This window comes from Diadema antillarum, unplaced genomic scaffold (assembly GCF_040938485.1).
Source record: "Diadema antillarum isolate AM-2024a unplaced genomic scaffold, OU_Dant_1.0 seq00000766_RagTag, whole genome shotgun sequence".
In the NCBI taxonomy this organism is placed as follows: Eukaryota; Metazoa; Echinodermata; class Echinoidea; order Diadematoida; family Diadematidae; genus Diadema; species Diadema antillarum.
Window position 1 is genome coordinate 50,398 of NW_027271656.1, and position 14,769 is coordinate 65,166.

Below are 14,769 nucleotides of genomic sequence, written 5' to 3' on the forward strand. Positions count from 1 at the left end.
TAGTGAAGGAAAAGTCTGGGTTTTAACAAAAAGATTCAAATTCACCTTTAAATCTTGCTCAGGTACTTGACAATGATCTAATTCCTAATTTAATCCTAATTTGATCCAGAGTAATGGTATGCCTTAGCATACTAAATCACTCACACACTCCCCTTTCTGTTTAGAAGGTCTCTGAGTATTGAGCCTGCATTCCTTGTCATTTGCAGCCAATCATCAGAATAAAACCCGCGAAGTCAGCCGGACAGAACATTCATAGCCACCTCTGTATGTGCCTCCAGTGGCTGAAAATCCCTCTCTTTTCTTTTTAGTCTGCCCACAATCAGGCCACAGAAATCCAGGCCCCCATCACTACACATTTCACTGACTGTACGATGTGCGAAAGAGACAGAATGAGAATATAAAAGCACCAAGCCCCAAAAAAATGATCAGCCAGCTTCCCGATGGGCGAGATCTAGGGCAGGAAGACTAGCACGCAACGTGTCGGATTTACACCTGAAAACAAAAGAACAAAACTGAAATGAGGAAGGAAGTTCTAGTGTGGAATGTAGGCCCTATGCCAGGCAATGCTTCAAATACACACATTGCACTGTTGGTTGCTGAGGTACAGTCATGGTATTTAGTATGTTCACATGTAGAATTATTATGAAAAGGCCAATATTATACAATTTCAAAGCAATCGTGGACACAAAATACAGTGAAGCTGGATATGGCACCCTGGATAGCTGGTATTTCGAAGTGTCACACCTCAGCAAGGACACGATTTACTCATCAGCATAGTCCCGTGTGTGGGATTTGTTGATTGTTACACCATGTAATTGCTCCATAACAGGGGAATATTTAAGCATTCAGTAAAGGCTGTTTTATGGTAGCACGGAAAAAGGGTGAAAAGGTGTTCTGTTGGCATTGAACTTTATATTTCAGTCCATGCTAAGTATTCAGAAGTGATCTTTAGGTAAAAATGGCGTGATAAATACTGGCAAAGGAAAGAAAAGCTGACAGTGCGAAAGGTATATAATTGGGGGTCTTATTTTGACACTTTAATGTATTGATACTTGGTTGATACATGATGATGCAATTGTAAATGGATGTAGGTAGATTATGCATAGTTAAACAAGATGGTAAAGCAAGAGTTGTCAACTATTGGAATGCTGTTATATCACAAAAGAAAAATACGGTTGAAGAGATATAGCAATGCATTGACTTAAAAGAAAGACCTGTCAGTCCCACCATTCAGGATCGACGTATGCTCATGGCTCATCAGACACTGTTCTTTCTAGGGCCAAAGTGAGGTCATTCCACGACAGTGGACACTTGAACGAACAGAATAGGTGACTGATGAGGTGTGAATGAGGGGGCAAAGAAGTGGCTACCCCTGCCACCAGTCGGAGATAAACACCCGTCTGCATACGGGACAGGCAAGGGTGTCTGTAATGTGTTTGCATTGCACAGACACCCGTCGCGTGACCTCTTTGAGCGGTGAAGCATTTGAATTCGGGCTTTCTCAGGCTTGGTGGAGGGCCGATCATTGATCAATCAGATATGCGTGGTAGTCTTATTTCTTAATGTCTGGGCTTTCAGAGAAGGAAATGCTTTCTTCCTTTGTAACAGGAACTGGTTTTTTTTTCCCCTCCCCTCTCACTTTGCAGGGCTCAGACTGTTCGGGGTAAACAGAAATTTGCATTATATGAGACTGTGCAATTTGATACTGATATAAAGTTTGTTGTTGTTTTTGATAGTGGGAGTGCAATATTGATTCTGAATTGAAATATGTATAGATATTGCCATTGCATCTCATGTAACTTGAATGTTTTATCACCTGTGGTCCATGTTTACCTTGCGTGGCTTTCCAGGATTACCTCATCTTTCATTGTTCTTCCATGATTTTTACATAAAACAGATATGACTATTACGAGTATTAGAACAAGTTAATGGTCTTGAGCCATTGTTTGGAGTTGGAAGGGATTCAAGTTTTGTTCAGTATCCCCCATTGCCCTTGATAGGTGAATTTACCTTCAAGAAATCTCATGCTGACAAATTAGTTGATAATACCCGACAAGATTCAAGAGAATGCTCTCTTAGCACTGAATCCTAACTTCAATGTACGGTATTCTTGTTTTCCATTGCAGTGCTGAGCGATCCCTACATCAACCTGATTCCCGCCCGCCTGGGTTTCCTTATACTAGCCCACAGTAGTCCTCAGACACTGGTAAGTTCACTTTTCAGTACTTGCTGCTGCTGGCGGCTGATGTACCCCTTTAAAGGTGTTAGTAACCAACGTGCTGACTCGGCTGAATGACGGAAATTCTCTAGTCACTGTCGACTTTGCTATCACAAGGTGTCGTATTTCAGATTAAGTCATCCTATTCCATTTGCATCAAGGAGTTTCTTTAATTACCAGAATGTTTTTTTTTTTGTGGTGATATTAATTTCATGTGGTTTATTCAGGGCATTGCACAAGCAATTTAGAATAGCACCAGGCTGTGTCATTTCAATATCAATCAGTTTTGAAGTTTTATGCAATGATTGTCCATTTTGGACTCAAACCTCATGTGACCTTGGCACATGAGCTATGAGGGCGTTTCTACTGCTACAGAGGGGATTGCCTGTAATAGGAGACACTCGCTTTGAACATGAGGATTGGGGTTGAGGACGCAGTACAGCTGTATATCAGTGAAGATTGAAGCTTTTGACAAATAATTGTGAAGTCATGAATATTCAGATAGTATGAAATCACCAAATAATCAATTGATAGTTCCTTGACACATAACATGAGATCATGTGACTGGGTTTGCAGTCTATAGCTTATTTCTGTCTTGCTTTGTGTAATCATGGTATAATATAAGGAGGCACATTTATATCAGTTAGCTCCCATGAACAAATGAAAGTTATTCTTGTGACACAGTGCTGAACTTGTAATGAGTGAACTAGTAAGAAGGAAAATGATAATTCTAGGGGGGGGGGGGGGGGGAAGTTGTAAACTTGCCATACTTTTGATGTCTGACGTACAGTACGGAGGCACATGTCAAATGGAAGTTCTCTTCCTGTTGGTGTCAGCAATGAGATATTTGAGTGAACAGGAAAAAGTTTGATTGTGTGGATTGTGGAAAATGCCTCAAGTGATTCTGGCCACGGCATGGAAGTGATCTCAAGCTGTTGTCGACGCTTAGTCTCGCCTGCAAGGGAACACCGGTTACGAATTACGCGTGCCGCAAGTGTCACTTGTGTATGTCACTTCAAATTCATGTGGTAAAAACAGACATAACTTTGTCATATCCTATACAACGGCTCTCTCAGGCCTATACATATCCTCTTGTTGAGCCAGGCCTGTGGGAAGAGGCTATATCCCCCACGGTAAAGTCTGGTTGCTGTAGTCATGGCAACAGACATGTCTTCAAGTAGGTTCTCTGCAGACATTGTTGTCCTGGTCAATACTCTCAGCTTTCCAGGGTTCTCTGCCTTGTTTGTATGATTAATACGTGATCTCAAATATTTGATGTCTGAAGTGGTATAGCTTTCCACAATTCCCCTTCTCCATCCTCATCCCCATACCCCATACCACGGGTGTATGCAAGAGGGGGGGGGGGGGGGGGGGGGGTCGGGAGGGTCTTACGACCCCCCCAAAAAAAAAATTTTCAAAAGGTCCACTTTTTGTAAAAGACATTTTTGTTTTTCAAGGGCTTTTTACCCTATATACAACAGGAAAAAAAAAGTGACCAGGTGGTGTTCCAGCAAATTGTCAAAAACCTCGTAAATTTCGTAACTTAGTTTGAATATGCCATATCTTATTTCTAAACCGCACTTCCATGCCGAAAAAGTCACTTTTGTATGCACCAAATGGCCCCATTTTAAGATATAAAATTCAAAAACTCCCTACCGTGGGAGGGGGACACCCCTCCCACACCCTCCCACCGCTCGGTCACTCCGCTCCTTCACAAAGGTAAAGATCAAAAATTTGGGATTACGACCCCCCCAGAAAAAATCCTGGATACACCCCTGCATAACCCGCCCCCTATAGTCGAAAGTCAAGATGAAATGCAGTTTTGGCAGAGATAAAAAGAAAGGGAGTGTAAACTGTGCAGCCTCCCCTAATCTGCCTAAAATGCATTATGTGTATAATTTGTGTTGTAACATTTAGAATCTATCACTTATTTGCAGCACTATGAAGTATGACATTTTTGTGTTGTGTATATCAATGATTACAACTTTGTGAAGAAGTATTATCTATTAACAAATATGATGTTGCATTTCATAAGCGCATATTGTGATAGATAGTTTTATTCTCATGTTTGGTATTTCAGGAATTACAAAGGATTCTGTCGTAATTTCTTGTCGTTTCTCAACCGTAATATTACCTGCATAATTTGTTGTAATCGTAGCTGTGTAATCCATGCTTTTTTGTCTTTTTTTCACTGTTATCCCTTACGTCTTTGGCCTTTTCATATACAATTGTACATCTGTAAAATGTTTCTTGTAAAATTTGTTGAAATTGACTGGATTGATTCGTAGTGATTTCTTTCCCTTTATCATTAGATGATGTTTATCTGCTATCAGATTGGTAAGATATGATCATGGCTTGGTGCTATTTTAGTGGAAGCTGAAATACTGTAAAAGTGGAAATTTTCGCAGTGTTGAAATTTTCGCGCATTTTGCGCAACCAGAAACTAGCGCGAAAATAAAAGCACGCGAATGTTTTTGCTTGCCATATATTCCAGTAGTTGACGTCTTGATTCCGCGGAATTAAAAACACGCGAAACTCTTCTAACCCCGCCGAGCGCGAAATATTAGTCGCGCGAAAATATCCACTTGTACAGTAATTTGTTTGCGTCATTACGAAATCCCAGCAAGTTCCTGATATTAAGAAGTTTTCTCAAGTCTTGTGAAGTCTTGTTGTGACAACATAGACCCAAAATGAGCGAACGTGTCTATCATTCTTAGAATAGTATGTGTTACATAACATTGTGTCCTTGAAGTACTGTACATTGAAAACAGTTTATGACGAAAACAGACATTCTTTTGGAAAATTTAAAAGTTGATTGGGTGTCCTGTGACAAATGAAATTGATTTCGACATAATCTGTCATGGGGATGTGTTACATAATATGGTATCCTTGATATGAACAGTCAAGAAGGAAGCTATCTTTGGAGAAAACTGAACTTCAATTGCATAATCTGTCATCACAAGTGATGTTGATAACTAGAGATGATTTTGTTATGTGCCCGAAAGGATGATGTGAACACTGGTAAGGCCTGTTTAACATGCGCCTTGTGTGTGTTTGCATCGTTCTTCCGGGCACACAATGATTTCTATCAATCATGGAAAGTGGATATTCACCTTTGTGGTAGACGGGATACGAGTCACAGATCATGGCCACTTTGTAATGCCATCCATGCTACAAAGACACATTTCATGTGTCAGAAAGAAAAATGTCTGTGTATCCATTCTAATTGAATTAATTGCCTTATGGGGGGGGGGGGGGGAGAGAAATCAGCTCAGAGTTGAATTTTTCGCAAAGTGCAGACACTTGTCTAGTTTTGTTGGCCATTAAGTCAGTCTAGAAAGTGCATTTAGGGTCCTGCATCACGAAGATGTTGCAGTTGATTGCAGGCATGTTGAATTATGGGTGATGTTTTGTCAGAATGAATTATTATCTCTTTATTTGATTAAGAGGGCCGTGGTATATGTAATAGTAGTCAAGGCAGCTAGTTTATGATCATGATATCTAGATTGATGGTAGGGTATTGTACTTCCAAGTAGTCATTCTAAAAAGATCACTGATATAGAATCTCAAGATGAATTTTACAAAATTTCATTAGGATCATTAAAGTATTTTTCTGTAATGATATGTAAATCATACAGTAGGACAGTGGATAGGCCTACAATACTGTAGAAAAGTTTCCAACAGATAAAAGTTGCAGTGAGCACTAAAGTAATGAATAGGCTATGTCCTGAAGATACCCATATTGCATTTGATTTGACGTATAAATACATACTGAATTTATTCGTGGGGTACAGAAAAGTGAATATTTTTGTGATTTGGAAATTTGCATGCATTTTACATGACATCATATTAGCACAAAAATAAAATGCACAAAGTTTTTGCTTGTTGTGTGTAATATTATTTTAGATTTTTTATTGTAAGCCTACAGAACCAAAAATTACCAGCCTGAGTGCAAAATAGAAAAAAATACTCATTATGAAAATTTCCACTTGTACAGTAATATTAAGATGTCCAAAGTGGTGAATGATAAATACTTTTACAGTTGAACCTCTCGTATCCGGACAAATCGGGACCGAGGCTCATCCGGATAAGGGATTTGGCCGGATACGGGAGACTCAATGCTTTATAATACATACACATGTACTGATGTAGCCCATTGTAGTACCACATGTAGTAATGTGTATACTGCAACCTTTTCATTGTTACACTCAGTAACAGACCCCAAAATAGAGGTTCGTGTTTGCAAGAATGAAATCATTTTCTTTTATAAATTCTTGGGATGATTTACCTAAATAATTATTAAGAAATGTATCAAGTATATGTTATCCATGTGTGTTTGTGTAGGAGTTCTCAAGGAGTTGGGAATCCCCCTTTCCTCCCGTAATTATTTTTAAAAAAAATCACGGCGAGATTGCGTCCGTATAATAGAGAGATCCGGATAAAGGGAGGCCGGATAAGAGAGGTTCAACTGTATTTAAATTTTTAAGGTGGAACATCTTTTAGGTTAATGTTTCTGATTATTTAAAAAAAAAGTTGGCATAGACCTAGTGATAACGAAGTGTATGTCTAAAGTTACAAAGTTCCATAATGTGCAGATGAAATATCCAGAAGCCTTCAGTGTGTTAGTGCTTGCCAAAGTAAGTGGCTCTGCTATGAGTGCTCGCAATGCTACTAGTATTACCACAGGAGTTCATCATCTCACCATTCACAATGTGTCAGGGTGGTATGAGTAAAATCTCACCTCGTATGACAGTATGCCCTGATGAGCCTACCCAGGTGTACATCCCTCTGTCTGCTAAGTGAGGAGGTTGAACTCAGAAAGAGATAGCTAGAGAGTCCTCGTCCTCTTTGACCTAAACATCGCATGTTGTCTTAGAGACTTTAAAGGGATTGTATAGTATCGTTTGAGATGAGGATTCAGCTTTTGACCTTTTGAAAGATACTTACAAGTGTAGAAACCACTTTATATGAAATGTTAGAAAGCATAAAGAGGAATTCAAAGTTCATTTGATGAAAATTCGTTTCGAAATGGCTGAGATATTTAAAAACAAAGTAAAACAAAGCAATCCTAATAAAAGTTAGGTCCCACCTTTATTAGAATCGCTTTGTCTTGGATGTCTCTGCCATTTCTAAACCAATTTTCATTGAATAAACTTTGAATTCCTCTTAGAATCATGCTTTTTCACATTTCATGAGAGGTCTCTCATTATCTTTAAAAAAAAATCATTTTTCATCAAAAACATTGGAAACCTGAAATCCATTTCAACCGAAACTGTACCATCCCTTTAAGTTTAATTTTCACATTTTTTCTGTAAATTGACAGACACCCTCAGAGAGATGGTCTCCACATGTCATGATGTGTTCTTTTCCCTCAAAGTTGACAAAAGTGATGAGAATTCCAGCTTGCCAGTGGCAGCTGAGGAAACATTTCATGTGCATATCATGCAGCCAGGATGTGGGGGAGGAAGTGGTACACATTTTTAGACCACCCCAAAGTTAGCATTTCACCCCAAAACCCAACCCGAGTACTGAACCACGATGAGAGGCTTATCGAGCCATGTTATCCCGAAGGAAGTTTCAAGTATGTGTCGGTGTTACCAGTTGCTCTGGCAACAATTTTGTGGAAGAATAAGATGCTTCTGAAAAAGCGGAACATATTTGCTGCAAGTTTAGTGACTACAGAGTGCTTGGATGATAAATTTGATGAGGAAATACAGAGTGTCCTGTTTACAGCGCTTGTGATGTTCATATGAATGTGGTAATGAACTGCAATAATTACACGAAACCTGCAGAAAGTTGTCAGACAATATGGAGTTGTGTTGTGAAAAAAAAAAAAGGCCCTGGCCAGGCAAGAAACAAAAACCATTTCCTTTTCCTGGTGAATTGTGCAAACTCTATTTGTTCAGTCCGCGGCTGAGATGTTCAGTATTTTTTGTGAATGGACTGGAAATCACAGGGGTAGAGCAGCCATGGCTGATTACACTGAAGGTCTGTTTTGATAACTCGCAACATTCAGGAAATCACCGATCAAGTAGGATATTAGTAAGCTCTCCTCAGTGATGCTGTGAAACATGCACTGCAGGAGGTGCAGGCAAATTAGAACATAATTTGGTGTAGATGACTTATCCTGCCATGTGGTTGTAAAACATTTTATAGATATATTGAAGATCAAGACATAAATCCATTCACTGAATGAGGAGGTTCGTACTATCAAATTAATTTGAATGTGATTATTTTTTTTAAAGTATGTCTCTTCAATGCGTTTTTCCATGTGTAGAGAGTTATTGAATGATCAGCCAACAAAAATGCATCTCTGTATACTACTGTAAAACAAGATATTTTCATGGCATTATGAAATTTTCGTGAATTGCCTCTGGCATTCAACACATATCGTTTTGATAGAAAAGAACTTCTGCGTACATTCTAATTTTGTGAATCTTGGCTCTCACAAAATTCGCAAAATTAAAATGCATGCAAACATTCCTCGTTTTACAGTAGCTGCTCACTGCAAATGACCTTCCTGTCAAAACTCTGTGGCCTGTCAATCAAAATAGCACCGACACTTTTGATCTTCTTCCTGCAAGAGTGCATAGTAGTACATTTGTATGTGCATGCACTCAGGAGGAAGTAAATACAAGGTCAAGCTAAGCCCCGCCTCCTCCATCATGTTTTGAGGTCAGATGTTCAGGCTACACGCACCTTGGTATTTGTGCAATCAGAATCAAGCCCAACTAGATTGGAAAATTCCCCTGAACCGTGATTGGCCGACTGTGATTTAAGAAATGTATGTGGGTGAAATGAAAATCTGATTTGTTCTCAGAGTTTTCAACCATAATGTGATTAGAATGAGAAATGTTTCTCAAGACATTTATATGAAACTCCTTCGCGGTCTGAAACCTCTCTATGAACATTTGATAAGGGCAACAAATACTTTCGTGCATTTAGTTTTATTCAACAAGTTTGATTTTTTTTTTTTTTGGACCTGTGTGCTAATGCAGTATAAAAGAAGCCATTGAAGTTGTTAATGCTCCCACACTTGGAGTGTAAAAATGTTGATTGGCAAGCTGGCAGTACTATTTTTTAAATGATGGATATTTCGTGCTTAGATTGAGGCCAAGAAATTGGTCATTTGGTGTAGAACTAGAAAGTTGTTATTGTTACAGATTTTAGCATCTGAGAGTGCTAGTGGCTTTGTGTGCGACAGGGTTGCTGGTGGTAATGGTAGACTTAATTTTCCACCTGCTCTTTACAGTTTTGACTTTATCAGGATGGCATAATGTAGTGTCCAGCAGTGTTTCCATTGTGCTTGAACTCTACGACAGGAAACAACACTGAAGTGGGAATAGCATTCTATCTTTTTCCCGTAGGGTGCATTCATCATCTCACTTTTGGCATAGAATTCAGGTTTCCAAACAACTTTCAAGGAGATTTGGGCAGTTTAAAAAGCAAAGCTGTTTTGATTTGGGGGCTCGAAACAACTTTCTGAATCCCAAAAAAAAAGGTGTGAACACGTTTGAGCCAGAAACGTGTTTCTGTTGAGATGATTTAAATGCAAAGTCATTTTGTTTTGCAATTATAGCTCGGCCTGCCCATGCCAACTACTGCCAACTACACTTCTCTGCTCCTCAGGTCATACTGTGCAATATAGCTGCACAGTGACAAGGCCTCCCAATTGACTCATGATAGAGATGACAGAGACTCCAACTCTCCCGCTTTCGATGGGAGATCTCCCGCCGAAAGCCCATTTTTGCAAAATCTTCCATTCTCCTGCTTGAGATTTAATTTCTCCCGCCCTGGCTCTGTGTCTCCCGCTAGAAATGATTTCGTACTTAGTGTCATCGTATGTTGAAAAATAAGCCTTAGATAGCATGAGAGAGCATCTAGAACCCTTGAGCTTCAAGGGCCGTGAGGACCCTGGCCGCAAAGAACTTGGGGCTTCGCGCTCGTGATGTGCACTTCGTGCACATCAAGTTGGAGTCTCCCGTTTGCTAGGGGTTTCAGGCAGGAGAATCTCCAGATCAGAAGGTGCTTGGGGTTGGAGTTTCTGAGATGATAAATGCAACAATTCGAGAAATGCAATCCAAAAGGCCTTTGCAAATGATTTTATGCATTTTGATAGTGGATATTGAAACATGTTACAAACATGGAAAAGATGATAAACGCAGCCTATCTCTCTCAGCCCTGTGGAGCCATTTCACATTGCCAAAGAGCCTGTGTGTACACGCGTAGGAATACAGTGTATGTTTCATGACAATTAAGTAATGTTTATCAAAGTCTGAAAGCAAATTTGAATCATTTTTCTCACAAACGGGTTTGGATGTTCATGGTTCAGGAGCATTTTTTTTTTTTTTACTCACGTTGTGCTTGATTCTATGTGTGTGTGTGTGTGTGTGTGTGTGCAGTGTGAAAAATTTATACAGTATTTTAAAGATGATTATGATTGAGAAGGTGGAGCTAAGCCTGACCTTGAACTCACTTCTGTCATGGTGCATTACACAGGCATGTATGTACACACCTTTGCACATATTCCCAGTGTATAATAATGGATTTGCATGCTTGAGTGACATATCTTCATGTTTGTGATACAGGTGGTATTTAAAGGAACTATAGTTGTATCTGGCAGTTATTACATAGAATTCAGTTATTTTCTACCGTCTGAACATGCCCAACTCTGAACATCTGAACTTTGAAAATATGTCAGAAACATGATTACAAAGCAAGTTCATTTGTCAGTGTAAAACTTTTTAAAATCAATTTTGAACTTAGATCTACTGTAAAAGTGGATATTTTTGCACAAGTAATTTGTCGCGGCTGGGTAAGATGGATTTCTTGTGCTTTTAATTCCACGGAATCAGGACATTAGCTACTGGGACATATGGCATGCAGAAATATTTGCGTGCTTTTATTTTCATGCTCGCGTCTGATTGCACGAAATGCACGAAATTCGTAAAATGCACGAAAGTTTCCACTTTTACAGTATCACATTTAATCGTACCTGAAAGAAAACATTGCTCCAATATTTCTGCAGTGTGCCTTCAGCAAACAAGGGCTAATTAAGCATCTGCACAGAAACAACTAGGGCATACAGTGTAGGCCCTACATTATGCATCCTATGTATGAGCCTGGGGCCTAGGCCAGTCACCCATGATCAAATTGGGCAAATATTTACTCTCTTTAAATTCAGGCAGGTGCTAGATTTCATTTGCAAATTATCATTGTGGTCTCAAATCAAACTGTTACTCATCAGACTCCAAAAACCACACTGTGTTTGGTATAGTGTCCTTTTGTTATAATTTAACTAATCATAAATTTTATCAGTAAATTCAGAGTGGGGGGGGGGGGGGAATGTGGGGTTGTAGAGGTGACTATTAAACATAGAGCACAACCACAACCTCTGACCTAATAGTCTGGATCAGAAGATAGTGTTCTGTTTTCCTTTAAACATCTGGTAGAGAAGGAGCACCTTTAAAGAGGAATTCTTCTTTTCCTTGTCGGTTTTTCTGTATTCCAGAGACAGGAACCGAAAAGAAATGACTAAACTGTCCCGTCATTATCTGCAAATGCATGCGCATAACTTTTTTTTTCACTCATCGAAAGAAAAGAGCAGTGTCTCCAGCTCAATCAAAAAATGCTGATCATTAGTGGCATGAGACTGGGGGAAAGCCTGGCTAGAGCACCTCTAGACTGAGCTTCAATTTTAAGCGGTTGACTGGCAGTACGTCATACACTGTATGGCGGTTGAGGAGGTGGCTAGCAAAGAAGTGGTTGCCTCTTTCTTCTTTCTTATTTTTGTCACACAGCCATTATGCTACTGAGGGCGAGGCATAATGGAATCAATTTTCCTTTCACATGACGTTAAATGAAAAGCCTTTGTGGAGTTCTAAATAGAACTAGAGGTGCAAATAAAGTCCTCATCAAAGTACTCATTTAGGCCCTGAAGAAAAAAACAAATCTTCTATAGGCATTGAATGCTGTCATTCTAGAATGGGTTAATGTTATATTCATTGTACATGTGAAACCAAGTGTATGCCATTTTTCTGTACAGAAAATGCCGACACTATTGAGACCTCTTATGGACTGCTACTTTTGATAGCATTTGCTCTTGTTGTTTTGTTTTGTATTTTTGTATTTTGTATTTTTTTTGTAGTCTGGCATTTTCGATGTGAATTCTGTGAAATTGCTAATGAGTCATCAGTGCTCAGTATGTACAGACTAAATGGAGTAAACATTTTCTCCTGCCACCACCTGGCAATGACTAAATGTTGCAAATTTACCTGTCTTGTATACCTAGATAAGCTACCAAGCACTGAGGCCCGAATTCACGAAGGTGGTACAAATGTAACCATGGTTTAAACCATGGACAAAAACCACGGAGCGCCAAGTGTTGCACGGAATATTTCTTTACGAAATCAGTCATTTCGTCGATGAAATGATTATTTTGTAACGAAATGACAACATTTTGTAACTAAATTAACATTTCGTCCACGAAATGATAATTTCGTTAACAAAACGGTCATTTTGTTGACGAAATGACCAATTTCGTAACGAAATATTCCGTGCGACACTTGGCGCTCCATGGTTTTTGTCCATGGTTTAAACCATGGTTTCATTTGTACCACCTTCATGAATTCGGGCCTAAGCGTTTATGTTTTCCAAATTGATCGCTATAAGTCCACACAATCAGAGAATGCGGAAAATTAAAGGTAGTATACATATATTCAACAGGTCTGATCTAAAAATTTGGCCACGAGCGCTGTGAAAACTTTTTCATTAATCCCAGGTACTAATGAGCCTGGGGCCACATTATTTAGTACACCCTGAGGGCTAGGGAGAATTATTCATGTTATATATGTGAAGGAAGTAATTGCTTTCCCAGCCAGACTTCGCCATCAAGGGGGAACAATGAAGACGATGAATGGAATCTCCCAAGGAACATTATCCCATTACCAGGGAGACAAGACACCAATGGAGAGCTCACTCCTCACCAGTCAGCCCTTGGGGGAGAGGGGGATGATAGCCTCACTCCCAGGCTGACTGAAGTGACATCCCACTGTGCTCTGCCACTTTGCAGAATTTCACAGCTGATTCCATTACAGAGCGTAGCAGCCTCATTGCTACTTTCCGAACAATTCCACTTTAGTGGTCATTAGTCCTCATTCAGTGAAAAACATTCAGAGCAAAACAAAACCTTGGAAAGAAAAGTAATGATAATTGCATTGCTATGGTTTTGAAGTAAATTACTTGATGTGAATTTCACAAAGTCCTTTCACGTATAATAGTCTTCTTTCAAGGGTGACTGTAGTGATATCCCACTGTGCCGTACCATTTTGCCAAATCCATTACTGACTCTTTTGAGTCAGATATAAAGCTGAATTAGTGTTTGTACATCCTCCCGGGTTCTGCCACTTGAGCAGTCTCTAATTTTTATTATAAAATTCTGAAGAAAATCAACCAAAATTATGCAAAACATAAAGTCAGAATGTTGGCATTGCAGCATTATTCCTAGTGCATTGGTAATCTTATAGTACATTCACTTGTGATAAATATGGGTATTCATGTCACCACTTCAGAAGGAACACTCAAGTATATACTTTGCTGCAGAAGACATTCAATCAAGTATGCTGTAAAGCAAGATATTTTTGAGGCATGAAATTTTTGCAAGCTGGGGCCGACAGCCTTTTTTGCGCAGGAAAATTTTGCAAATTGTCACTGTCATTCAGTGCGTATAGTATCTTTATAGACAAGAACTTTTGTGTGCATTTTAATTTGGTCAGCGCATATTCTGATTCAGAAATACACATTAATGTATTCTCATCCGGAAGCACATGTTGGACATTGTGCATTTGGGAAGTAAAGTGATTTTTTTTACAGACTCATTCGCATAAGTCTTGAAATACTTCTATTTAATCTTGTAGGATTTTTTTAAAAATTAAAGTCAGACATGTTTTTATAATCCTTTTTTATTTATTTTCTCTCTTTTTTTCTACTAATAAGCGCTCGTATTAGATCACCATTTGCAAATTCCCAAAAGGGTGTGAGTCATCATTGTCAATAAAAAAGGCAATATAGGTGAAAGTATGAACATTTTTCTGCCCCTCGTGCAGTGGTGCTTACAAAAATATCTCAAACAAGGAAATTTTGGCGATATCTATGATGATAGCAGAGTCACAATCTGTCATATTTTTGATGTAATATCACCTTGATAACCCAGTGAAGCTAAATTAATGATATTACTCAGTAAAATGATATCATTACTGGCAACAAGGTCAGTTTATGTATGCCACAATTGAGCACTATTGATTGATTGATAATATTCCTGTATTCCTGCCCCAGAAGAATGTTCATTATTCATGAATTTCTTGCTGCATTCATGTCGATTAGGATCACATGCTGTACCCATGGTATATGTTGCAGTGAATTCGTTTTTCAAGACTTTCTTGTGCCAACATTTCTCAAATCAATAACTCTTGAAAATATTCGCATTTGTGACACAGCTGCAATGCATATTTTCTCCAAGGTGGGAAGTTGTTCGCTTTTTCATAACAGGGGAA

General features: G+C 39.0%; 1 protein-coding gene across 1 annotated transcript in view; it reads left to right on the top strand.

The window, feature by feature from the left end:
* The window catches only part of LOC139738724 (uncharacterized), a 133,746-nt gene that overhangs the window by 25,003 nt on the left and 93,974 nt on the right, over positions 1-14,769 (top strand). The window contains exon 5 of the mRNA XM_071649361.1: positions 2,127-2,206. Within this exon, the coding sequence (XP_071505462.1) occupies positions 2,127-2,206 (80 nt within the window). The remainder of the gene's footprint in view (positions 1-2,126; positions 2,207-14,769) is intronic.